The sequence below is a fragment of the Peromyscus californicus genome, unplaced genomic scaffold (genome assembly GCF_007827085.1).
Source record: "Peromyscus californicus insignis strain IS unplaced genomic scaffold, ASM782708v3 Scaffold_23__1_contigs__length_62951481, whole genome shotgun sequence".
Classification (NCBI taxonomy): domain Eukaryota; kingdom Metazoa; phylum Chordata; class Mammalia; order Rodentia; family Cricetidae; genus Peromyscus; species Peromyscus californicus.
This window is the reverse complement of record NW_026294534.1, coordinates 25,524,820-25,551,069: the sequence shown is the minus strand read 5'-3', so window position 1 is coordinate 25,551,069 and position 26,250 is coordinate 25,524,820. Positions and strand designations below refer to the sequence as shown.

The window sequence follows — 26,250 nt, the reverse complement described above, 5'->3', positions numbered from 1 at the left end:
ATAGAGTGGGATCTCATTGCTAGTTCAGTTCTAGTCTTGAGCTGCAAGTCCTCAGCTCTGGTTTAAAGGTACTTACGTGCCACCACATCCCACTGTTTTTGATCCAATGGTGGCACGCACCTATAATGCCCCGCACTTGGGAGGCAGAGTCCTAGCCAGCCTGGACTCGAGTGAGATTCTCTCTTAACTGCCCCCCTGCTCCAAATTGGATAAAGTAGCAAGACAGCACAGTGTAGCACCTTAATATTTTTACAGAAGGAGGCATGACTGTGTGTGTAGCCAATGTCCAGTTTCTAGCGTTAGCGTTTTTTTTACGTGGTCATCTGGTTTACCCTCAAGGTCACCGATGTCTGGAATGTACTAAATACATGGTGTGAGTCACTGGATAGAAGAGGTACGTTTCACCTTCCACTTTGTGGAGGTGAAGGCAGCGTGCGGACCCACCTGTCACCCCCTTTGCACATCCGTGCCCTTTGAATCTGGCTTCCTCTGGCTGTGGCAGAGAATGAAAGCTGTTGGTCTCACCACAGGGCAGAAGTGGAGCCCCCATCCCCACTAGAGGCAGCCCCAGAGTCGTCAGGGAAACAGGGCTGAGAAGGTCCCGAGTGCCGCTACTTCCGGGGACTCTACCCTGTGCCCCCATGCTTTACAGCTCGCTGCTGCTGCCGCAGGAAAGCCTCTCCTGCAAACAGGGACCCCCACTTTGTAAATGATAACAGACTTCTTGGGGTGTGCCCCTGGAGACATCCCGGTGACAGGCTGGAAACATTCAGAACTAGTCCACGGGAAGAGAGCCACAGGCAAACCCAGTAGACCTCACAGGGACAGATGCACCCAGAGGCAGTATGGGCACAGCAAGTCTGTACCCATTGTCGCCATAGCTGGGCATTTACTCAGTGAGGTGTCACTCGTTTTTTCTTGTCTTTATTTTTATGTGCGTGCTGTGCATGTATGTGGCTGTACATGCCTGTGGAGGTCTGAGGCTGATGAGGGGACTCGTTCTCAATCGGTCTGCCTTAGTTGACAGGTGTGCAGCCGCAATAGCTTCAGGAACATGGGCTAAGAATTCTTAGTTATAAAGCGTTAGTAACATCTGTTACATCGTAGCAACTTAGTACATGAGCACAGTTTGGATTACTTTGTGTGTTTTTTTATTTTTCCTTAGGCTTGTTTTTTGGTGGTTGTTTTTGTTTTTTGTTTTGTTTTAGGACTAAGGATAGAGCATTCTAGACAAGCATTTCACCGCTGAATTGTTTCAAAAGCTTTTCCCCCAGCCCTCAAATTTTGCCCCTCCAGGGGCCTTTTTAAGGAATGTTTGGGCTTTGTGCAGGAAGGAAGGGGACCTAGGACTCAGCCCAGGCTGCCCACAAGGAGGAGCAGTTAAAACCTCTCCTCTGGCATGATGGTAGAAAAAGAGCTGTCTGCAAAGCCCCGATCCGCCAAAGCCGGAGGCTGGAAGGATGACGGACAGGGAGAGATGAGGTACCACATGTCAGGTGTTCCATGGGCTCTGGGGCCTTCTCATACCTGCTCCTTCTGGCTCCTGGCTCCTGGCTCCATGGTCCTGTCTGGCACCTTGGAAGGCTAGACTTGAGAGCTGTGATCAGAGCCCAGGGATCCTGCTCCTGGCTAAGACACCCTCTCTCCTTGTGACTTCATCACTGGTTCCGGGTCTCTTGAGTCCAAAAAAAGACCGCCCTAGCAATCAGCTTCTTGGTCACTGGTATCAAAAGGAGAGCTCACAGGGTCTCCTTCACCGGGCACAGCAGCGCTGTGTTCTCTTGATGCCTGTGACTTTTGGTTTTCTAAACATGTCCTCATTTCCCCCCGTGTGAAATGAAACTCTGGGTCATCTGCAGGCTTTTCCTGAGCTCTCTGATGAAGCCCAGGCCTGAGTCTCGATGAGCCCTACCTCTAGATTCTTTTGTTGAGCTCACCTCCTTTGGATTATTACCAAAGACTAGGATCACAGTGGGGCGATCCTACCACCTAATTAGGACCTAGGGATAGATGGGGCTGTAGATCCTTTAGTACTTGCCTCGCGTGCAGGAGGCCATGGGTTCGATCTCCAGCAACATTATAAACGGGGCGTGGTCGCTCTGGCCTGTGAGCCCAGCATTCAGGACTGAGAGGCGGGAAGATCACTAGTGAAGACAGGAGTCTCCCAGAAGACACCAGTCATCTTGTTTGGCTTTTGAGACAGGGCCTTACTCTGGCCCAGGCTGGCCTCAAATCTATGGTCCTTCTGTTGTGAAAAGCCTCCTGAATTACAGGTCTGCCTCCACTTGAAGCTCATAACAGGATTTTTTTTTAATTACTCATTATTTTTGTGTGTCTGTGAAGTGTGTGTTTGGGCGTATGTACAGGGGTGCGCACTTGGAAGTCAGAGGCAACTCTGTGGAATCGGTTCTCTCTTTCCACCTTTGTGTGAGATCCAGGGTTTGACCTCGGGTTTTCAGGCTTACAGGGCAAGTGCTTTATTTGCTAAAACATTTTGCCAGCCCCACAAACAGGCTTTTTTTTTTTAATGACAGTTGCTACTTGCCCTGTTAAATTTGAGATTTTAGGCAAGTTTCTGTCATCCTACTGACCTTCCGTTTCCTTCTGTGTAAACAGAAGAATGAACACCTGTCTCACGAGGTTAATTTAAGAGAAAGAATACAAAAATGTGTGGCATACAGGTCTTACTAAAGAGCCTTTCCACACCTTCCCTTTGTGGCCTGGTGTTGCCAGAGCTCCCACGTGCTCCAGTGAGCAGGGGAAATAAGGTGTAGAGCGCAGAACATCGGAGTAGCGCCTGGAGAGAGAAACCTGTGCTGGACTTGGTTTGGGGGGTACAGAGACAGCAGCAGCAGGAGGGAACCAGGTCTCCTGGAGCTTGTGGAATGGGTAGAGGGGTTCCAGGTGGGGCCAGGCTGGCGGTCCACCGTGGATGCCGCGCTTCCCCAGACACAGGCTTCCCGGTACCATTCACTGTGTGACTTTGGAGTTTTGGAAACAGAGCCGGAAGGAAACTTAGTAATTATCTAACACCAGCTTCAGGACAAAGGAGAAAGTGAACTTTTCTCTTTGAAGAAAACCAGTTGTGACGGGGGCAAAAGGAAAATTGACTCCAAATGGGATCATGTTTTATTCAGAGTTAGTGCTGCCGGTGGGGGATAGCCAGAACCCAGTGACAGGGGGAGAAAGTAGGACACCCCAACTTTAAGCTTCATACATTGTACATGAGCTCTGCCCACTTCACTGAGCTTAGCTCCCAGGGACCTCTAATGGCCCTCGCTAGCAAACATAGTTAAAAATTAACAGGCTGACAAGATTAAATACAGATGGCGAGCAGCCACTGTGGACCAAATCTGACGCAGGGTGTTACACGCTCGGATGCCCTCAACCAGAGCAGTGTCTCGGTGAACTTGGAGACATCGGAGCACATTTCACACGCCTGTCTGGAAACAGGAGCCTAACTTACTCTCTGGACAGCCAGGGAGAGCTGAGGCCCGGGATGGAGAGTTAGCCCCAAGGGCTTGGTCCCCGGCACGATTGGTCTTTGAGGATGTGTTCATGATCCTAGGACCTTGGTTTTGAGGCTCAGATCCCAGTGACTGACACACTTGTCATCCTGCCTAGGAGCCTTTGAAGAACCAGTCTTTTCCAGCTGGGACTTTTTGATGTTTTGAGATAGTGTTGGACAGGCAATCGAGGCTGGCCTCAAACTTGCAGCAATCCTCCTGCCTCAGCATCTCGAGTGCTAGGATTATTTGTATAAGCTACCTCTTGGCTATAGCCGAGATGTTCTTACTTGGTCCTTGCCCAGCTGCTGGGATGAGTAAGATGATAGACTTCCCTGTAGACAAGTCACACAATTCTTAGGTGCCAGGAATGGAACTCCGGTGAACAGTCTAGGCAGCAAGCGCCTTTAGCCACTGAGCCCTTTACCAGTCCTGAAAATCCTTTTTTGAAGTACTCTCTTAACTGTTAGGCTCAAAATGGATAGGTTTGCTTTTGGGTTTGTTCCACAGCGACTAGACCAGGATGTCACTGGTGTGGTCATCTTCAAATGTTAGATTAGTTTCATTAAGAGCTAGAAGTTTGGGTGCCACATTGGATGCACCTTGGCCCCCTAGACCCACCTCATCACCACTGGCAGGGGCCCACCCTGGCATTTCTCAGCTCCCTGGGTATTAATAGCTGGTACAGAGTCAAAAGACTCTTGGCCAGGGGACCTTGGGGAGCCCAGGGGTGAGTCCCGTATCACAGCAGAACCTTTCATGCACTGTTCCGCATTGACTCCGCCCAGGGTCGGAGAGTGTTAACAGCTCTCAAGCTTACTGTGCTGCCGGCCTTTCTAGACTGTTCCAGGCATGCTTCGGGAAGTCTAAGTCAAGAGCAGGGCCTCACACGTGAGCATGTGCATGCCAGCAGCCCAGAGGGCACTTTGAAAGGCAAGTGAGATGGCGCGGCAGCACTTGCCACCAAGCCTGATGACCTGAGTTCAATCCCTGGCTCCCACCACTTGGTGGAAAGAAAAACCAGCTTGGCCAGGCTGCCCTCCTTCCCCACACTCACACACCTAAATAAATTCACAAACAAATACATGGGGTCCGATGTTTAAAATGATTCGGGCTGAGGTGAGCCTGGGGGCCCAGAGACTGGACTTGCCCCTGTGGTCCGCAGAGAAAGCCACCAAAGGCTGTCCACTAACTATAGTGGTCCCTGTGTCCTGGAAGCCTTCCTCAGGAATCTGAAGAGGACGGTGACAGTGGGGCTCAGTCCCTAGAGAGGGGAGAGTCAGAGCAAGTGGTAGGCGTCCCTGCCCCGCCCTGGGGTGCTCGGCCTGCAGGGGGTGCCACCCTGGAGACAGGCAGGCCTTTCTGCCCTGGGCACCATCATTGGGAACAAATCCTGCGTGGTGTTGAAGTGTCGGGCTTCCGTTCTGTGTCTTGTGGGTATCTGCTACTTTCTCTGGCATATTTTTTCTCCAAATTATTTACTTCCCAGGTGTCTGCCACTCACATCTAGCCTGTCACCACTTGGGATATTAGTACCTGACGAGACAATATTGCCTTTCTATGAGGAGTGTTTTAAAGCAGCATTCCTGATGGAGGGTGGCGGAATCCATGCAGTGTGGCCCCAGGACAATGAACTACCCCCTTAACAACTTGGCTACTTGGAGAAATTTCAGGTTTCTAGATTTCTCAGTCTGTGATATGCTTGACACTTACCTCTGGCACAGACTAACTCTGTGTTAGTTAGTTAAATATTGTATTAGATATTGTTAGTTAAATATTGTATTAGAAGTTCTCATGGGGACCTTAAACCCCCGGAATAGTATACAAGCTTGTGAAGTGTGTGTGTGTGTGTGTGTGTGTGTGTGTGTGTGTGTGTGTGTGTACATGCTTCTGCAGTGTAGAAGTGACCAGGATGACCCTTGAGGCCAGCTCTTCCGTGGTTACACGTGGACTTAAGGTATTCTTAAAAAGCTGACTCTGAGGAAGTCTAGGGAAGCCTGTGGTCCCCCGCAGTCAGGTGTTAATGAGGAGTCAGAAGCAGCCTCAGGGTTTGGACAGGAGTGACCCCGGGGCCAAAAGCTACAGCAGAGCAGACTGCCCAAACGGGGGTAAAGGTGATCCTTCTCCTTGCCATCCTCCAAACGGTAGTGATTAGCACAAAACAGCCTGTTCTCCTGGGCCAGCTGCCCACATTCCTGGCCATGCCCCTCCCTCGGACTCTGCCCCTCTGTGGGTGTAGGGACAGGAGGCTGCTCAGTTTGGCCTGCCAGGCACTGCCCCCTGCTGGAAGGTGGGTTGCCTCGGGTATCTGGAAAGCAGCAAGAGCTACCACCTCTTGGAAAGCACACTGTGGAGTCCCAGCCGTGAACCACACAGAGGGATGAGCTTGGGAGTCCATTTCTCAATTGGCTGCTGTGTGATGGAGGACGTGTGTGTGTGTGTGTGCGTGCGCACGCGCGCTACAGTGGCAGACAGCGAGGAGGTCTCTTTCACAGTCACCTTCACCTGGCCCAGACCCATGCCATCTACCCTGCGGCTCACCGTCCCCGTCCCCCCCCCCCCCCCCCGCCAGCCCATTCATTCCTGTGTCCCCACAGTGAACACCATCCCATGGTGGCCTCGGGGCCCTACATCCCCTCCTCACACCCAGGCCTCACAACTGCCACTGCCGCTCCACACTGACCCAGTGCACACGGACCATTTTAGGTCTCGGGTCCCCGCGCCCCCTGCCTAAGGGCCCTGGCCCCTAGGCTGACCTTCCCCAGCTGACGCGGGAAGGCAGCGCCAACTCTGCTCTCTTTAGTGAGCAAATGGACTCAGATGAATGAACGAGCCATGAGCCATGGGTAGGTACTGGTCTCTTCTGTCTCTAGCCCTCCAAGCCCCAATTTTCCGCATTTTCTCCTCTTGATTTTTTATTTTCTTTTTTTAAAGCTCCTTTTGTCCTACAGACACTCAAGTGTGGCTGTTTAGTCTGTCCTCCAGGACAAGGTTCTGGTCCCTCAGCCCCTCCTGCCATGAGTTGTGGGAAAGATGCTGGCCTGTCTTCAAAGACTATTGGGGGGTCTGGGGACTCTTGGGCAACATGGCTTTACCCTCACAGTCTTTGAGCCTCTGGCCAGCTGCTCTCTGCTTTCTGGAAATGACTTCTGACATGGTCCCCAGAGGACACCTCATATTCAAGATGGCCCCAGGGATGCCCTGAGGTAGACTCTGAAGTGCCAGAAGCTTACGGTTCATCCTGGGGGTTTGCTTGGAGCCACATATGTCCCAAGTCAGAGAGAGGTCTCTACCCCAAGTTGACCTAGTAGGTGGAGACCCCTTGTGTGGCCCTCCCGTGCTACACTGACAACCAGGAGACATGATTACTATGGGGGGAGGGTCCTTGAGTTGGCAGGAAACCCCTGAGGACTGCTTGGGGACTGGGGCAAAGGTCTAAGAACTAGCTTCTCTCTAGAGTCCAGCCCCTTGGCTTCTCGGCCCTTAGAGTCAGGTGGGCAGGGTCCAGCAGCGCCTGGTTCTGCATTCTGAGCTGGATTCTGGGACAGGTTGCTTCCCACACTTGTGAAAGAGAAGGGGCAGGTTTGCCTGAATCCCTGAGACCCTGGGGTCTTCCTAGGGTTGTCTGTAATTTCCCTCTGGCCCCACGGTACCTCTGCCTCAGCCAAACTGGCTCCTGCCACATCTACATACTTGAGGAGCCATGTGTGGAGGTCCTGCCCCCACTTCCCAAGCGTCCCCTCAGCTGGGCGGTGGTGACACACACCTTTAATCCCAGCACTTGGCAGGCAGAGCTCGGTGGGAGGCCATCCCTCTTACCTGACAGAGGAGAGGTAGAGTAAGCCTGTTCTCTGGAAGTAGAAGCTGGAGGATCGGGGGTTCAAGGCTAGTTTTTTTAATTTAATTTATTTATATTTTATGTGTGAGTGCCCTGCATGTATACCTCATGCCAGAAGAGGGCATCTAATCCTATTATAGACGGTTGTGAGTCACCATGTGGGTGCCGGGAATTGAACTCAGGACCTCTGGAAAAGCAGCCAGTGCTCTTAACCACTGGTCTCTCTCTCCAGCCCCTCAAGGCTAACCTTGGTTTCATGGTGAGTTAGAAGTTAGCCTGGGCTATGTGAGACCCAGTCCCCCAAAAAAAGGGAGGGGGATGAGGGATGGAGACGGCGGTCAACAGGCATTCCCTCTGCCCAACAGACTACAGACAAAACTGGCATTGTCGGTGGATGGGTGTTTAAGAGTGCAAAGCTTGTTCACACGTTGCTTGGCACAGGACCCGGGGCATATGCCAGGTGGAGAAGGCATCCCTCAGCCTGGTTGTTAGGTTGTCGAGAGGCTGCTGTTGCCCTGTGTTTAGCTGTTTGCCACCGGCTCCAGGCACCTCTGGAGCACTGTGAGCACAGCCTGGTCTTCCAGAAACCCCACCATGCCAGGAGCCAACCCTTTCCCTGAGAGAACAGGCTCTTGAGAAAGTTGAGTTCCCGCCAGGCCAGCCTCGGAAGGAGTCGTGAAGTGCCCTCCCTTGCATATTGCTTAGGAAACCATTAGGCAGCTCTGCCCGGCCTGGGTATTTCTAAGGGAGGTTGGAGGGGAGGATCCACAGGCTCATCCTGGGCCTCTGATGCTCCTTAGCTCTGAAAAGGAAGGGCAGTTGGCGGGACCCCGTGCCAGCTGGAGCAGGTGCAGCACTGTATGCTTGGCTGGTACGTTCACAGGGCACAAAGTCTCTCAGGATGCTGCTGCTGTGGTGTTTCTCGGTCCTGGGCAGGAAATCCTACCCTGGCCATCTGGGAGCAGTGAGGAGGGCTGAAGACCCGCCCAGAACGAGGTGGGACCCCTGGTTCACTGCTCTTCCTGTCTTTCCAGATGCGCTGGCTCCCTCCCTCCGAGGCTACTTCTCAGGGTTGGAAGTCCCGGCAGTTCTGCTGAAGGCTGTGTGAGTACGGGGCTTCCCGGGGCTTCTCCCGGGGCTGTTCAGGGCACCTAGCCCACACGTGGCGGGTGTGTGTGATCAGCAGCTTCCTCCATCCAGGAGAAACCTGGGCACCTCCCCGGGGCATTTTCACCTGGAGTGGGAAGATGACGAACAGGCCCAGGTGCTTGGCTCTCACTTGGGGATCAGATTCCTGCCTATCCATCCCATAAGTTATCACCAGTGCTCATGTCTACAGACCAGGCATCAGAAAAATCATCACTTGGTTGTCGTTCACCTGCTCTCAGCATTATACAAAAACCCTTCCCAATATGGAGGACATGTTGCCCACTCAAACAGATTTTTTTTTTTTATAGAAGGCAGTGTGCTGTTGTTACCAAGACTTGCCTTAAGATTTTAAAATCTTTTTATTTTTTAGATTTGTTCTTTACATGTATGAGTTTTTTGCCTGCATGTGTGTATGTGAACCACATGCACGCAGTACCCCAAGAGCTCAGAAGAGGGCATCTGACACCCCTAGAACTGGAGTTAGAGGTGGTTGAGTCACCATGTGGGTTCTGGGAACCAAACCCAACTCCTGTACAAGAGTAACAAGTGCTCTTACACACACCCCCACCCCAGCTCTCTCTCCAGCTCCTAGAAATAATTTTTTGTACAACAGATTCTGATCACAGTTTTCCTTCCTCAACTCCTCCTACCTCCCCACCAGCCCAATAGAAAACAGGCAAACAAATGAACAAACACCCAGCCAGAATTTTAAAAAAATAAAGAAAAGGCACAAGAAATACACACACATAAAAAAAAACCCATAAAAATCGGAAACTAATATGTAAGCCAAACACCCAAACAAGCGATATGAGACAGAAAGTCTACAGAAATCCCATTGAGTTGTAGTGTTAGCCAACCTAAGTGTGGTTATAAACCACGCCCTAAACTGGTATCTTTGTGCCAGGTTAGGCCTAACGTTGCTTTGGACAACAATGGTATCAATTATTTCTTGTAAATGCAGTGTCTGCAGAAACACAAATGCCTTCTGTAATTTGGTGTCTTGACTAAATTTCTGATTAAGCACAGGGCACCGCAGTTCTGAACTGTAACGTGGTGGGAACTGGGGCGTGTGGCTGAAACGAACAGTGTTACGGTTCCCCAGTCACGGTCTCCGTTAGATCCCTCAGCCATTTATGAACCAGGGAGGGAAGCGAATGGGTGGTGGAGGAGCAGGCTTGGGTCCTGAGACGCTAAGGCAGCCCTGACAACATGTTTGGCCCCGGTCCTGATGCTGACGGTGGCAGGATCTTCAAGCCCCTCTACTCTGAGAGTACACATAAATGGATACTTCTCCCACTGTTGAGGCAGAGGCTCAGGACTTCCTTAGGTCATGGGAGACTCTGCAGAGCTCCCGTGTGTTGTGAACAAGTCTGTGGCAGCTTACCTCGACATGTTTGTGAGCGCTCGCGGAAGGAGGAAGTAAGAATGATGGGTGATGGGGCTAGCCTTGTCTTCCGGAGGAGAAAGGAAAGTTGCCACAGGCAGCAGCCTCTTTGGCCCTAAGGTTTAGGTGGTGATGGGTCACTTTCGGTATTCATGCTGAGTGTTGACTGCACTTGCTGAGACCTCATAGTGATGGGAGGTCAGTGTTTCCCAGTGTGCTCCCGGCCTGGGGCGAGGCGGGGCTACCAGCCAGCAGGATTGCATGTCATGGAATCAGAGTGGCAGAGAGCCATCTGGTTCTGCCAGCAGTGGTAGGTACTCGAGGGACACTTGTTTCAGTTGGTGGGCAAGTTGGCGAATGTCGATGGCACAAAGCTTCTCTTTTTGTTGTTTCATTTTGTTTACTGTTTATATAGGCTTTAAGCGATTATATGTGTTCCGGTTTAAAAGACCCTACACTTTGTACGAGCATGCTCACATTTTCCCCCCGAAATCATTATTCTTCACAGACCCATTACGGTAGCTGTCAGTCAGAGGCCCAGTGGTGGCCGCAGCTACCAAAGCAGGTTTGGAACTGCTGCCATCAGCACACAGAAAGATCTGAACCAAAGAATGTGACATCTCTTGAACACAATCCATCTCTTCTGAGCTGAATATGGGCCACAGGCCAGAGCTTGCCTGAGGTGTGAGAAGGTCTCAGGGTGTGTGTCATGTTGAGATAGTCCAGAAGGAATGTGGGTAGCAGTGCCCATTACTGTGGCATGGAGCTAGGCATGTGCAGCCACCATTCCAGCGCCTTCCAGAGTCTTGGATCAGGCCCTTTCCAAGTCAGCTAATAATCCAAGCTACGCAATTTGGGGGAATAGAAAACAGATCTGTCCCTCTTAGCTGAGGAGCTAAGAGGGACAGTCAGGAAACCAAAACACGAGTCAGAAAGGCCAATGCTGGCCAGGTGGCCAACTTCATACCACAGAAAATGGTACTGGAACAGACAGTGAGGGCAGTAGGGGTGCTTGGCCTCATACCATCCCTTCTGGTGTTAGAGTGTTGTGTGCTGGGCCTTCAGATCCTCGATGGTCCTTGGCCTACTCCGGAACAGGTGGTGGGCGTGAGTTTGGTTTTCTGAAACAAGGTCTTACGTAGCGGGCTGGTCTGGACTTGTGATCTTGCTTCTGGCTCCCAAGTGTTTGGGATTACAAGGGTGCAGTGCTGTGCCTAGCCTCCTTAGGGATCTCTAGTTTACCCACTCTGCTTCTCAGTGCTGACGTAAAATAGATGACTAAACTTGAAATATAAACCAACCTAGCCCTTTCTCTTGGTGTACCTGTCGGTTCTAGCTGATGTGTCCTACGTTGTCCACGAGCCTCGTTGACAGAGTGTACACAGAACAGCTGCTGCGATGCCCTGGGCTCAGGCTGCAGAGAAGGGTCTGTGGGTGTGCCCTCACTGGTGGTGTGAGGGAGACCTCTGGAAAAGTGGCCAGAGGGCTGAGTGTGCGATGCTGTTTGCTTGGCACGGAGTCGGTAGATGAGTGATGTTTAGTCTGTCTGCACGTTTCGCCCCATCACTATAGAGTTTTGGTGGTGGTCCAGCCATGTGACAGAGAACTGTGATAATGTTTGAAAGATAATGTTTTGAAAATTATCGATTTCCCTGCTCTACCAAGAACAAGAGAACACGTTTTCTGTCGCTTCTTACGAGTAACAGATGATGCCTTTCCTTGTTGGACATCCAAATATAGTTAAACAAGTCTTCTAAAAGCCTGGGAATTGGTGTGGGGTGAGATAATATTCATAAGAACTTGTGAGATTCGCTTGGCCTTTAACCACGGCATGGAAATTGGAAGCATGTGTCATCACCAAATTAGAGGAAATAATGGGAGATAAAATGGCTGGAATTTGTGGCAGTTTATGCCTACACCTTCTTTGGGAGGAATAGCCTAGTCTGCCTGTCTTTAAGGCTGGGCCTTCATGTAGGCCCAGATGGCTGCTGTGGCTCCAGCAATCACCTCTGCTCTCTCCTTTAGAAGAGGCCAGTGTGCTCCATGTTGCAGTACACTCAGAAGCCAGGGCAGTTCTTGCGACTGACTTTCCCTTCCTATTTCTACTTTTTCAGGATCGCACAAAAGTATATATTCATTGAACAACTAGAGTGTACCGAGGAGGAGGAGGGCAACGGATTAATCAAATGAACATAATAGGTCAACTAGGGGTGAGGAGAGTGGGAACATGGAGTCTGCTAGGAATTGTGGGGGCTTGACAGCTCTTCATGCTTCGTGTAGGAGGCCCAGCAGACCAGATCTTTCCCAGCAGACCCCACTGTGCCATGTTTGGAGAATATGACTGCTCCAATCCATTTTCCTCTCCCATGGCTAAATAAAAGTAGGTGGGCTTGCGAAGTGGCCAGCGGCCTCGAGGAAGCACATGAAGAAGCCACTGCCAGCCCTTCTCTGGGAGATGCCCGCCTGTCATCTCCACACGGAGATGGGGGGTCTAGCTCTGACTGCTCTCAGCCTAGGGTCTGGTGTGCTTCCATGGATACTACAGGGCTGCCCACCTCTGCCCTGCCGGATACTGCACCCCTCCAGCCAGTCCCAGGTCCCCCAAGCCTCGGTAAACTGCAAGGCCACACATCTACTCCCAGCCATGACCACCAGGCTAGTCCCTACACCCAGGCCCCCTGATAGCCATGTGCACAAAAGCTGTGCCCCGTTACCTGTTCTGTGTCTGGCTGTTGAAGCTTGAAGAGAGCAGCCAGATGGGAGACTGGATACTGTCTCCCTGCCCCAGCACCAGTGCCCGCTCATCTTCGGATTTTACGAGGGTGTGCAGAGGGCTTCTGTGCTTGGCAGAACGTGGGGAATGCACACACTCTGGGGCTCTGGGCACGTCATGGTCTGGTCTCCGAAATGCCTGGCTCTTGCCCACTACCTCCTGTGAGCCCTGATCTGCAAAGCTTGTTGGTAAACCCCCGTGTCCGGGTGAACATAGGGCCAGTTCGTCCTCCTGATTAGCATGAGCCCAGAAGTCATGAGGAAGCAAGCCACCAGTGTGACTTCAGCAGCAACAGGCATCCTCAAAACTCAGTGCAGCTTGGCCGCCTCAGGAGGGATGCTATTGCCAGTCAGCCTCGGGGGGCCACCCTTGGTCACTTGGAGTGTGACAAGGCTTGGGGGAGATTAGGTCTCTTCCTTCCTCAAACAACCCAGCTTTTACTAGGAAACCGGAAGTATGCCCACCCCTCTTTAAATGTTTCCGTAGTGAGCTCTTTCCCATTTATTCTCATGAGACAGGTATATTCCAGAAGGCTGCCTGTTCCACAGGCTCACCCCTGTCTCCAGAAGAACAGATTCCACACAGGATGTAGCCTCTCCCGTCTCCAGCAGAGCATCAGGAAGCCCTGCAAGCTAGAGACAGCAGTGAGCTCGTGGAAACACGGCTGTAGGGACTGCTGTGCATGGCCGTGGAGCTGGGCTCCTCTGGCGTGAGAAAGTTTGTAGAAACCCCTGGGCCAGCAGCAGCCAGTGTAGTAAAGGATGAATCGGCTGGGTCTGAGCACCTTGGGCATCACAGGACAGTTACAGATGTACTTCCTGCTCACAGCAGAGCCTAGTTACCAAATGTGACAGGGCTGGGCTCTTGGGCTGTCCAAAGCTGTTATGGTCTGAGGCAGCCCCTGGGACTGGTGGCCGTCCTGAGTCTGTGTGGAGCCTCAGATCTAATGATCTGGCTGGCCGGCTTTGGGATGGCACTTGGGGTCTAGTGGGGTCCTTGGAATCCCACCCCATAATTCTAGGTGCATGGTCTCCACAGACTGGGACAGGCGGCCTGTGCTTTAGCAGCTTCTACCTCAGTGACTTCTGAGTGCCCTTGCCTCTGGCCCAATAGCCTATTCACATTGTTCCGAGTCCCCAGACCACTTTCCTGTCTGTCTGCATTCTGTGCTGCTTGCAAGGTCATTCTGCAGTGGCAGCTGTGCTCAGCTCCTGGCCCCAACAGGGCAGGCTGGTCGTCCTGACCCAGGGCAGCATAAGGTCCACAGAGAAGGTTGCCATGCGCAGTTAACAGATCTCTCTGTCCACCCAGGTCTCGGGTGTGTGATGGCGGCTGCAATCTGTCTTGTGGGTATTAATGCGATCTTCACTGGTGGCGACTGTCATCCAGCTGTTCTGCAAAACTGGAGCTTGCTGGTGAGTGCCAAAGTCAGGTGGCAACCAGTGTGGGCAGGATGGGCACCAGTATCTCCTGGAACCACGGCCTCTGTCTGCATGAGTCTGTGGTATCTGCATACCCTCTCCAGTTGTCTGGCAGGGACTCCCAGCCATGGGCCACTTCAGGTCAGCCAGGATGGTAGTAAACAGGTAGTTTGGTTTCTTGGTGGGTGCTTCTCTTGCTATGTAGCCCAGGCTAGCCTCAGCCTCTGTAATGCTGGGAAGGTATATGCTATCATGCCTGGTGATAAGTTTGCGGTCACACCGTGGCCTTCTCAAGTAAGGCTGTGTCCATTCACGTTGGATTTCCCCTGTGGCACCATGGTTTAAGGGAATTTCACAAGCAAATGAAGATTTTTCCCTCCCTTTCAGCTCCCTAAACCTTCGTTTGAAATTGAGCAGTTTGTTGGAAATCTAAGATATAGTGCATGTGTTCCCTTCTCATCTGTCCAAATACAGTAACTCAGGGTTAGTATGGTCGAACTAAAGCTGCAGCCTTCTCCAGGGGTTCCTCCGTATCCCGGGCATCTCGGGCCTGTCTTTTCAGTTGGTGGCTGTCATAATCAAAGTTGTCACTTTTGGTTTAGTTTGGCTTGGAAGTCAGGGTCTCACTACCTACCTCAGGCCGATGTGGAACTTGGGGTGTCCCTCCCTCGGCCTTCCGAGTGCCACCAAGGCGTGTGCCACCAAGCCTGGCCCTGGGTGGTGGTCTGTCAATGAAATTACAGTGTACACTACCAGAGATGACCTGCTCACTGCCACCTCAGACAGCAGCTCTCAGTGACCGTGCCGAGCGTGGCTTCGGGTAACAGAATGCCAGGGTCACTTCATGCCTCAGCCCAAATAAGGAGGCGAATTTCATTCCTTATGAGGGGGGCCTATAAAAAAAAAATGAGTCAGAAAGGACGTCAAGGTTGCTGCTGAGGGCAGAGGATCAGGCAACTAAGCAAGGAGGTCATTACGGCATTTGGGGGGGCCTAAGTGACTTCGTGCTGAGAACGGCACCTCTTAGCACTCGTTTTGAAGAACGCACATCTGACGTGCTCCACTCCCTTGTGCCTGCCTTGCACCTGGAAACGGAGCCACCGGAAGAATGTATTTCCCCCGTTAGAGTAGCACCAAGCTGTCGAAGGCCCCATACATGCCCCATCATACAACCCATCAGTCGTACGGCCTTGTAATCTGTTTCCTTTCATCACGATCCTCAGCATTAGTGCCCCTGATGTTCTTGATCCTCATGGGTTGTGTTCTGAGGGGTTTTTCTTTCTTCTCTGGATAATTTAGAGATCAGTGTATAGACACTCGTGTGGTTAATTTTTTTTTTTCTAGTCCTACGCCAGATCCTCGTGCATGCTAGGCAAGTGTTCTCCCACCGAGCTCCCCAGTGCCGGGTATTTTTTTAAATGCAGTAAAACAACCAAAATATTAGCTGTCCAAGGTCTACCGGCCCAGTGGCAGAAGTGGGTGATGTTATACCCAATACCAGAAGGGCCTAATAATAAAGGAGCAGGAGGCGGCGAGGGGCTCAGGACTAGAGTTTCAGATGCCCCCGACAGAGGCACGCCTGGGCTGAGGGGGCGAGTGTCCCTCTGCCTAGAGGGGCTGGAGCCATGCACACACATGGCCAGGAAGGGTACATGGAGACTGGTCTCTGCAGAAGACTATAACCACTTTAAATGTTTGGAATAGTCACTTGTATGAGTTCTTGATTAAGCCGACAGGTATAAAAATGGAGTCAGGGTAGCAGAGGAATAGTTCTTACCTGACTTGGCAAAAATAAACGTTAGAAGGCTGAAGTGAAGCTTTGAGGGAAATCAATATGCAGATGGATGGCCAAAGCCGTTGATTCGGAGAGAAAATCTACCTGGTAGCTGGCCAGGCAGAGTGTAGCTTAGCAACGCAGAATCACAGGTCTTGTTCCACTTTATCGTCCCCCTGTGAGTCGGCCAAGTGCCCCAGTGGTCTCACGTCAGAGGCAGCCGCAGTCCAGTGTTTTAGGACTGGATATACTTCAAGTCCCCATGTGTTCCAGCGTGTGCGGCTGCAGCTCACTCAACACGAGGAACTTTGACAGGGTTGTTTCCGCTTCTGAAACTGTCTTGTGCGCGCACGCGCAGAGGACGTGTGGAAACCAGGACAACTTTCCGGAGCGGCCTCAAGCTCAGGTCGTCTGTCAGGCTTCCGCAGAGCCGTGCCACCAGCTGTTTGGTTCTGGTTTTTGAGATACCACTTACACGTTGCTCTGGGCCCCCTTCCCCAAAAGGCTCCTTGGAAAAGAATCTGCCCCTCGTCACCCAGCCCGCTCCCTCCGTGGCGCTTTGTGTTCCCGGATGTCTTTGGATTCTGTTTAAACGTCCTTGTTCACACATTCCAAGGTTTGAACTCCATCCCTAGCTAAACCTCTTCCTTGTTTACAGGGACTGAAATAGCTCCATTGTGACCTTGTGTTCTGTCTGGGACATAGATGGCAGTGTGGATACATTCTTTTCCCATGTGAGAACTACGTCTCCAGGGTGGGTGCTGGAAAGCTCGGGAACTATAGGTTCAGCACTCCTCCTTCCCCAACTTGAAAAGATCCTGTGCAGGAGGGAAAGGAGAGTGTCACAAAGCCAGAATCAGGCTTATTCACCCCACCCCGAGGGATCCACTTCCTACAGAAGGGTGCCTCAGAGCTGGGGTGCAGAACCCAGGCCAGGCCTCCAGGTACAGTCCCCTGCCTGGCAACTACAAATTAGGACAGGGGCCCAGGTGTCTATGAAGGGACATTTTGCTGTACCCTGCTAGCTCCGACTGGGTTAGAGGATTGTCTTGGTGAAGAAAACATCCTAGAAGTTTTATAGGGACATTGAGGGGCCTAGGAAAGTAAGTTTTCAAAGACAGTTTGTAAATGCTGAGGGGGCCTAGAAAAGGAAAGGGGGGAACACCCTGAGACAGTCTCAAAGGATGTACTAAGGGACCTAGGGATTGGTAGCTAATGGAGAAGTATGAGGAGTCCTTTTCTGCTCCTCAGGGATGGTGGGTAGGAGATGGTCCTCGGACAGAGCTGTGCTGACGTTTGTGTAGAGGACAGAGCTGCCCAAGGCTGAAGTGATGGTGACGGGTCTCAGTGGAACAGTGCACAAAGGCGGTTGTAGACTCAGGTTCAACAGCTGAGCCTAACCCACCCACCCCCACCACCAGGCGCAGCCATAGTGGCAGCCTGTTCCCGGCAGCCCGCCATCCTGTCCATCCAGCATCACACTAAGTCGTTAGTCTCGGTCACTGTCTAGCTGGCTGCTTTGCCAAGATGGCCCTCTCTAAGCCAGGAGGATCCACACAGACCTGTTCCTGGAGCCCAGTGCTGCGCCTGGAGGGTCTCCATGGCAGGAACCCCTGCAGGCCAGCCTGGGTCTGATGGATGGTGGTCAAGGTCAGGAGGAGGCAGGACATGTAGATGGTGGAAAGTTGTGGTGTTTCTGTGACCAGTTGTCATTGCCCTCTGACATCTGCTCTGTGGGGAGCAAGGCAGGAGTGTTCTGAGACGACCAGTGTGCTTCAGCTGAAGCTCCTCTGGCACGTCAGTGATGTGAGGAAATGAGTCAGGCTATGAGGCCAGAGGCTCACAAAGAATTTGTTGCTGTCACCTAAAACGTGATTCCATCTGTCCTCTTCTGCCCCAGATTCCCGCTCCTCCCGCCCAGCCAGGGAAATGCCACCCGATGCATACCTAGCTTGTGGGAACTCTGGGCTGCACCCACTCCCAGGTAGAAATCAGGGTTTAACAGAAAAGATGGGCACTTTTTGCAAGTGTTTTTGGTGACTGACTTGAAACTGGGTCTAACAGTAGAGCCCTGACTAGCCAGGAACTCATATGTAGCCCAGGCCGGCCTGAACAAGAGATCCCATGCCTCTGGGATTAAAAGCATGCCCCTCCATGCCTGCCTAGAGATGGGCACATTTAGATTCTCCTCACTTGAGCCTCTCAGGGTATATGGTCCGCGCCCCCCCCCCCCCCCCCCAGTGGTACTAAGTGTGAGAAGAGGCCGAGGAGGCAGAAAGTGCATCTCCTAAGGAGGATGAGTTTTGTCTATCCCTGCTGGACAAACATCTCTGACTGGGAATGCTGCTGCCAGAGGACAGGGAGAAGGAAGTGGTCACTGAAGGCGACAGCATTCCTACAGCTCTCTACAGGAAGCAGCTGGTGATGTGCCAGGTTGTAACAACTGGGGGCGAGGGAGGAGCCTTAGAGTCATAGCACAGTGCGCCCACCCGCATGTCACTTCCTGCTCTGCAAAGCTGTGCACCCTTGGCGTTCTCACTGGCGCTTTCCAAGCTTCGCAGCGACTCAGTAATTCTATTAGGACCGTAAAACTTGTAAGCCATACACCGGGCGGCGGTAGCACACACCTTTAATCCCAGCACTCGGAAGGCAGAGCCAGGTGGATCTCTGTGAGTTCGAGGCCAGCCTGGTCTACAGAGCAAGATCCAAGACAGGCACCAGAACTATACGGAGAAACCCTGTCTCTGGGAAAAAAAACAAAACAAACAAAACTTGTAGGCCATTGTTATGATTACATAAGCCTTTCTCTGTGCAGACTCCTAGTCTGCTGGTACATCTACCTTTCCTGTGTTGGACAACCCGAGTCTGCCCTGTCCAGAAGACAGCAAGAATACATGGGAGTTGGAGACTATAAAGTGAATAACAGTAAAAATGGGGTTACGGTGTATCCTGGACAGCACTACAAAGCTGTGGATAGCACAGTCCAGAGCCTAGGCTGGAGGCACTCAGTGGCAGGGCAGTACCTAGGCTTTGTGAGATGGGAGAGCTGTGAGCTTGAGTAGCCGCTTACAAAGCAAGCTCCTCTCAAGAAAAAAAAATTCTAAGACCAGCCTCTGATTCTGCCAAAGCAAAGTAAACAAGCATTTGTTTGGACTTGAGGGGAAAGGGGCTTTCATTTTACATCATTTTAGTGCATGTGGAGAGAGAGAGGAACTTGCAGGAATCTGTTCCCTCTCCACCACGGAAGTCCCCAGGATTGACTCAGGTCGCGAGACCTGACAGTTACTATGCTTACCCACTGAGCCATCTGGCTGGGCCCCTGCTTTGTTTTCTCCAGGCAGGGTCTTTCTGTAGCCCAGGCTGGCCTGGAACTCCAGCTGATCCTCCTGCCTCAGCCTCCAGTGCTGGATTACGCCAGCTTGATGTCTCTGTCCACTGCCCTCGAGTCTGCTGCCACTCCTGGTCTCACAGAAGCTGGGGGAGGTGCTGGAGGTGCTGTACATGACTGTCAAGGTTGCTCTCCAACATGGTTTCTCTCTGTTTCAGGTTTGAAAACACCTTGTCCAGTTTTGATCCCTTCAAGACTTTGCCACAGCCTCTATCACACATCTGTTTTCCTCAAAGACAAAAAATATATAATAAAATGTGTTTTACTCTTTTACACTGTATAATTTTAAGAAATATGTGTTATTTGTGAATGCATGGTCTGAAATTTCTGTACAGTTTGGAGACATACTCAGAACAAAGACAACAGTAAAGCCAAGACGGTTAGTATTTTTCTAAGAGACATTTTAAGAATGTAGGGATGAGTTCTTACACTAGGTTAGATCACTTTTGCGCTTGATTTTTGAATGCTTTTAATGACGTTTATCTTGTTTTTCTTCTACAATGAGCTGCATGTTTGAGGCATGTCTCTGACTAGCATCGAGATTTCCACAATTGTGTTGTGAATGTGGACTCCATCTGCCTGGCCCAGAGTCAGGGCACATTAGTAACATGGTGTAGAAATGAGTTCGGCAAGACAATCAAAGCCCCGGAGTATCTGCTGTCATAGTGTATTCACATCTGGGCAAAGACTACTACTTAGGTCATGTCTCCTGAGCACAGTGTACCATCTGGTTTCATGGTGGCTCTGGCTGCCACAATACAAACTATGCCAAGTGAGGTATTGCCATTTTATACTTGTATTTATTATATTCTTACTGTTCATGCTAGCACCCTTGGAGTGTGGGACCTAATGTATCACCCACCTTCCATAAACTGTTCTCACTTCCCCAGTGAGTAGAGGGACCTTGGTTTGGCCACCATGGCCTCAGGAGAAGCAGGCTGCCCACCCAGCTTGCTTGGCTGCAATGGGCATCACATCAAGGGGTTCTGCACAGCACTGGCCTACCTGAGCTGGTGTTCCAAAGGCTGGCAGCCATCCATCGCGTCCTCCGAACACTGTGTGCTCATCTTGAGACGACCTACTGCACTGCACTGGGTGGGTCATGTAACCATGGCCATTTACAATGAATGCCGTTTCCCTTGCTTCAAGACCTCTTCAAAGCCCAGTTAGTCTTGTGTTGTATACCAACACATTTCCAGAGGCTGTGACAGGGCAGCTTCTCCCCACTCCTCAGACAAGAGCCATGTGTAATACTATATTGACCTCAGAATTTCCAGCTGCTGATATAGCTAGACATAATCACAATCTTTGTATCTTTGTTACTGATCTGCTTGTGTTGTGTTGAAAACATGTTTTAATGATTATACCATTGGGTGGGGGTGGGTGTTGTTTCATTATTTTTCATTAGAAGCAAGAATGTCAAGTTTTTACAGGTTATTGGAAAAAGAAAAAGGAAAAAGAAACACCAAGGCCTGGCGTAAGGGCCTTGCCCTAGAAACTAGAGGAAAGGGGGAGGCAGCAGCTGGGGACCTAAAACATCCACAGTGGTGTGTGGGGACCGCTCGTGACCCCAGTGCCACTTGGCTTTTAGACTCCTCTACTTGCTTTAAAGAGAGGCCACTTCCCCATCGAGTATGCTTTTATAAACTGTAAAGGTACTTTTCTATTGTCGTTTTTAAAAAAAGTAATAATAAAGTATATTCCAGCTATTACACGATTGTCTGGGAACTTACTCACAACATCAACCCACCATGCCCCATAACGCTGAGATTCCCATTTCCAGGCAGTGGCACAACTAGGCAAGATTCAGAGAGTGGCCGTCAGGGCTAATAACAACACACCCACGCACCACTGAGGGCGTCACACGCCTGAGTACCTTTAACTCAGCTCTGATGAGTTACCATCCACCCTCACCTACAAAGTTTGAGCTCAAAATTACTAAGATTCTGCCAGGCATGGTGGTGAGCACCTTAAGTCCCAAGAGGCAGGCAGATCTCAGTTAAGCCTGGCTCAGTTAAGCCAGCCTGATCTACAGAGTTCCAGGACAGCCAGAGCTACACGGTGAGACCCTGTCTCGGGGGTGGGGACCGGATTCTGCTGGGGGTGATGGCTCAGGAGTTAGGGGAGCTTGCTGCTCTTGCGGAGGACTGGGGTTAGGTTCCCAGCACCTACATCGAGTGACTCAAAGCAGTAACTCGAGGTCCACATCATCGAGGGTTACATCATCATCTTCAGGCAGCGACACACACAGTGCACGTACAACACATAAAATGAAACCTTTTTTTTTTTTTTTTAAAAAAGGAAGCCTCAAAATCTAGAAAAATGTGGCTGCTGATTTAGCCAAGATAACAGTATTCTATACACTCATCAGTTTTACCCCCTACGTCTTACGAATCCCAGGCTTACATTAAACTTGCTGTGTAGCCAAGGATGACCCTAACTTCTGATCCTTCTTGCCTCCCCTTCCCAGTACTGAGATCACGGGAGTGCTATAGAGGATTTTATAAATCTGCTAGGCAAGTACTTTACCGGCTGAGCTGCATCCCTGCCTGTCCTGCCTCCTAATTGTTCAGTAGTCACTGGCGACCTTCAGTCTTGGTCACCGATACTTTCATCTCATGACTTAGTTTTCCAGAGACTAGCCATCCAAAGCAGGCCACAGCCACTGCTTTCTGACCATCTGGCATTCCTGCAGAAGACTGGTGTACCTTCCAGTCACCCTCCAGCTCATGGAAGTATGCCCAAGACTGCTCTATGGAGTACAGTGATCATAGACGGCTTTGCCTTCAGCCTAGCCGCTCAGTAGCTATGTGCAAGGACAAGCCTGTCTGCCTGCCTGCAGTGTGTGTCCCAGTCCAGTGCAAGCCCTAGATAAATTCCTGCTGACCAAGCAGTTTACACCCACTCGGTTAACTTTCTCCGGAATATCTTCTGTCACTCTGCTGAGCAGATATGAATGTAGCAGGGTCTTTGGGAACCAGTAACTTGGTATTAGAAAAGGGCACACCGGTTTGTTCGTTCACTCTTGCTCCCTTATGAAAAGGTCTCAATTATATAGGCTTCAAAAGAACGGTAACGGAGCCAAATGGACTCTCCCCGAGAACACATCATCTAGCATGTAGAATTAAACAGCCCCCCAACTAAATTTCAACTCAAGTGAATATTGCCAAGCTTAAGTTTCCAAATGAGAGCACCTCTAGTTAATCACTTCTAAGCTTCGGACTCACTGAACCCAGTGTTTGCCTATCTGCCCTTATTTCATGAGACTTTGCAACTAGTATTGCCCCATTCCACCAGGCATCCCTAAGAATTAGCCCGACATGGCGGTGCAGATCTGTAATCCCAGCACCTAAAAGGCTGAAGCAGGACTGCAAGCATTACCTGAGCTAAAGAATGAGAAAGCATAGCCAACACTCTGAATTCATCTCAACAATCACTGAGACAGCCAACTGCTTCCTGAAGAGAGCACTCTTCCCTGGCTTAAGAACATAATGGATGCTCTCTTCCTGTTCACTTTTAAACCAGTGTGACATTCTCTGTGACAAAACAATTTACAACATTCTGGGAAAGCTAGAGTGTTAGTGACTAGTTAGTGACGTGTTCTCTGAAATACTAGTCCTCAAAATGCTCGAAACCTTTATTGACAGGTGCTAAATGAACCATATACAGTTGGCGGTTTGATTAAAGTGTTCAAATTTGAACAAGCTGTAAAGTTTCTATCTACCACCAGTGCAGAACACGCTTGCAGGATTAACATTGCCAATAGCAACCCTCGTTCAGCTGCCCTGCTCTGGCCAGATTCAAAAGTCTTAAGCCACCATGCATGAAGAACTCTTTCCCAGCTTCCTCCTTTGTAGCCCAGTGATATCCATGGGTTCTTTCACTGGTGCATCTTGGGAGCTAAGTCATGGTAACTTTCTGCTTTATTGGGGGAGCAGGGAAGTCTTCTCACAAACCAACAACTTGAAACTTTTACTCCCCACTTCATATACACTCCTCACTTAGAAACAAGGGTGTGATCCAGGGTGGGTTCGGGGAGGGGGCTACAAGGTCCTCTTGTTCTGCTTACACACTTGAAAAGTCCCCTTTCTCTGTTCACGTCAAATCAGAAGCTGGGTAGAGCTGCACAGGCCTGGGATCCCAGCATTCATAGGGTTGAGGCAGAAGGTAGAAAATCCAAGATTAATGAACTACGAAGTCAGGTTCTTTCCCATCTCTACCCACAGTTAGAAGTGTGATAGAGCCAGACTCTTAAATTTTACCCAAGTTGTCTTTTGAATAAAACAGGCCTAAATACAATTTGAAATAATGTTCAAATTAAAATATTTACCTGGACAAAGGAGCATTTTTCTCCGAAAACTAAACACATGGTTTCAGTGTGAGGACTTGGCAAACATGCAAAGTGTCAAGTGCAAAACTACACCTGCTTTCTGACATTTCTAGAACTGGCCTCACCAAATTCAGGCTGTAGTTTTTTCAGTTACCACTTTTTTGTTTTGAGGTTTTTTCAGACAGGATTTTTCTGTGTAGCCCTGGCTATTCTGGAACTTACTCTGTAGACCAGGCTGACCTCCAACTTGGATCCGCCTGCCTCTGCCTCCCAAATGCTGGATTAAAGGCGTGCACCAGCTCACAGTCAGGTATCACTTTCGACATACTTACATTTTTGTTTTGTGTCCAGGGCTTGAACCCAGAGCCGTGTGCATGCAGTGTTCTGTCCAGGCGAAAAGTCATTGCCCTTTCATCAGTCTAGAAAGCATGAGGTCACAGGAATGCACCTACCAACTTCCAAACCAGTGTGGCTGGGCCATACTGCAGCCCATACTTCCAGAAGGCCCTGTCAATCCACTAAAGAGAGACTTACTTCTGCCATGCAAGTATTAACCACGAAGATCACACTCAGCTTCCAAGGTCAGACATGTTTAAGGTAGTACGGTCATGGACCAGCCACATAGATTTATTTCTGGGGGAAAAACTCTCATCAAGGAAAATGTGCTTTAACTCTAGAAACAGAAGAGGGGCAGTGCCACAATGTCAGGCCCTATTCCAATTTGTCTTTCCACAAATTCACATGACGGGCCACAGCCTGGTGCTCCGAATTAGTCTGAGAGGGTTTCCCAGTCCCCACTGGTCCTCCCTTTTGTGAACACCTACTGATCGCTCAGGACAGACCAACTGGGAAACAACCATCCTACACGCAGCTCCAAAGACAGCAATGCCATGAACAGCAGGTCACTGCTGGTCCCCGGCCACAGTACTAGTCTCAGCTAGCTAACAACAATCAGCCAAACCTGAGAAAACCCCAACCTTCCCCCAAACCAGTCATTTCAAAGCAGTAAGGAGAAAGTAAGGGGACGCTAAGTTTCATCTTCTCTGTCTCAGATACCTGCCATTACAAGAATCGGAAAATTCAGAAATTCAAATGTACTTGTCCCTTGAGCGCCTATACTCAGAACATGCTTCTGCTCTAGTGATCTCAAACAAAGAGCTCACAAGAGAAATCCAGGGCTGTACATGCGCAGGATCCCCAGAAGTACTAGGACTGAAGTTCCTACATTGCCCTTCCCCGAGTACTCCAATCCACAAGTATTGAGTGTTTCTCCATCCCCTGGGTCTGACCATCACCTGACCACATTTACAGGCTCTGACAGCAGCAGCCAGAGGTTCATTTCTTATACTTTGCCTGAGCTCAACTACATTTCTCTTAACTAGCCCCTAAAAGCCTCTTGTGATTGTGATGAATTATAGATCAGATGCACGGAAGACTGTCTCAGCCTTTTAACTCTCCCAGCCGTGCCCAGTCCCACTTGCTTCTAAATGGCAGCAGATCCGGCGGCCACTAGCAGAGGTGAGATCAGACTTCCACTTGGAATTGCTGGGGGATGTCTTCAGTCACCCAGAAGACCTGCTGCCAGAGTCTGTTCTTTTTTATCAGAGCCACTGAACACAACCAGGCTCTCAAGTCTCCCACAGGACTGTCTCCTCCCCACACATCACCCGGGGATGCCGTCCCGGTACCTCAGCAGAGAGAATACTCACACAAGCTATAGGCCAAGGGGAACAATACTTGCAAGACAACGCAAGTGAATGAAACAAAATTATAGAATTTACAAGTTTAGCAAGTAGCAAGATAGTTTATTTTTCTAGATTTCAATGTCTTCATTTCTGTGAAGAGAGGCAAGAAATTAAAAGCAATTATCAGGCCAGTCCCCAAGAAACAAACAAGAGCAGGCTTAGCTAGAAGTCCCTAGGCTCAGGCCTGGCAGTAGACATGTATCTGAGCACCTACCTGTCCAGCAGGTCTGGAGTCTGCCTCCTTAGAGCCAGATGAGGCCTTTGAAACACACAGGCTTGCCCTTGCAGACCTGGCCCGTAACTTAGCCTGGAGAACATGGTTTGCAAACAGAGGCATCTGTGGGAGATGAGCGAGGTCTAGATTTATGGGGAAAAAAACTGATGCCTTAAGCATTACAGCTCCTTACCAGCAAAAACCTTCAGACACAAAGCAAGACGTAAGTTTCTTATTTTCTAATTATGTGGGAGCCAGTGTGACATCTTCTTAGACCATATTTTGGAGCTCAGAGGTAAGAAAGGTAATGCATATAGATGATATGAAGTGGATATGAAGTATTATCATCAGAAGCCCAATGCTTTGGGGTACTGTCACCACTTTTCTGAGAATATTAAACTTGGTTTTTATATTTCCATAACACCATTTCAATGGGTGAGAGGAAACCTGTGATAATCAACACAAAGGAACAGGGCAAGTCATGAAAGGACAGGTAAGAACATGCCCTGTTTACAAGTTCAAGTGGAAACCCTAAAAGTTCACACACACTTGATAACGGCTCTCACGGAACTGGACCAGGAACAGGTGACAGAGGGACCCTCCAGCAGGAATGGCCAGGACAGGCCCCTCAGAGCTGGGCTGTGGTGAGGCTCATGTTCAGCCTGGCAAGAAGCGTCTCCTAATCCTTGTTCAAGATGGAGCAAACCATGACTCCAACCTACTAAATA

General features: G+C 50.3%; 1 protein-coding gene across 7 annotated transcripts in view; it reads left to right on the top strand.

Annotated features, from left to right (window-relative positions):
* Positions 1–26,155, top strand: part of Rbpms (RNA binding protein, mRNA processing factor) — a 163,851-nt gene extending 137,696 nt beyond the window's left edge. The window contains exons 6-8 of one of the 7 annotated variants that reach the window (XR_008221424.1): positions 8,379–8,448; positions 13,962–14,065; positions 19,392–19,526. Coding sequence is in view for 4 of the 7 variants with exons in the window: in XM_052752003.1 (XP_052607963.1) it covers positions 8,379–8,446; position 8,809; positions 13,962–14,416 (524 nt within the window). In the remaining 3 variants the exon portion in view is untranslated. Of the gene's footprint in view, positions 1–6,212; positions 6,353–8,378; positions 8,449–8,808; positions 8,810–13,961; positions 18,058–19,391 lie in introns of those variants that run through there. The other 6 variants (XR_008221423.1, XR_008221422.1, XM_052752003.1 and 3 more) reach the window with 6 other exon arrangements.
* Positions 26,156–26,250: the final 95 nt, after the last annotated feature.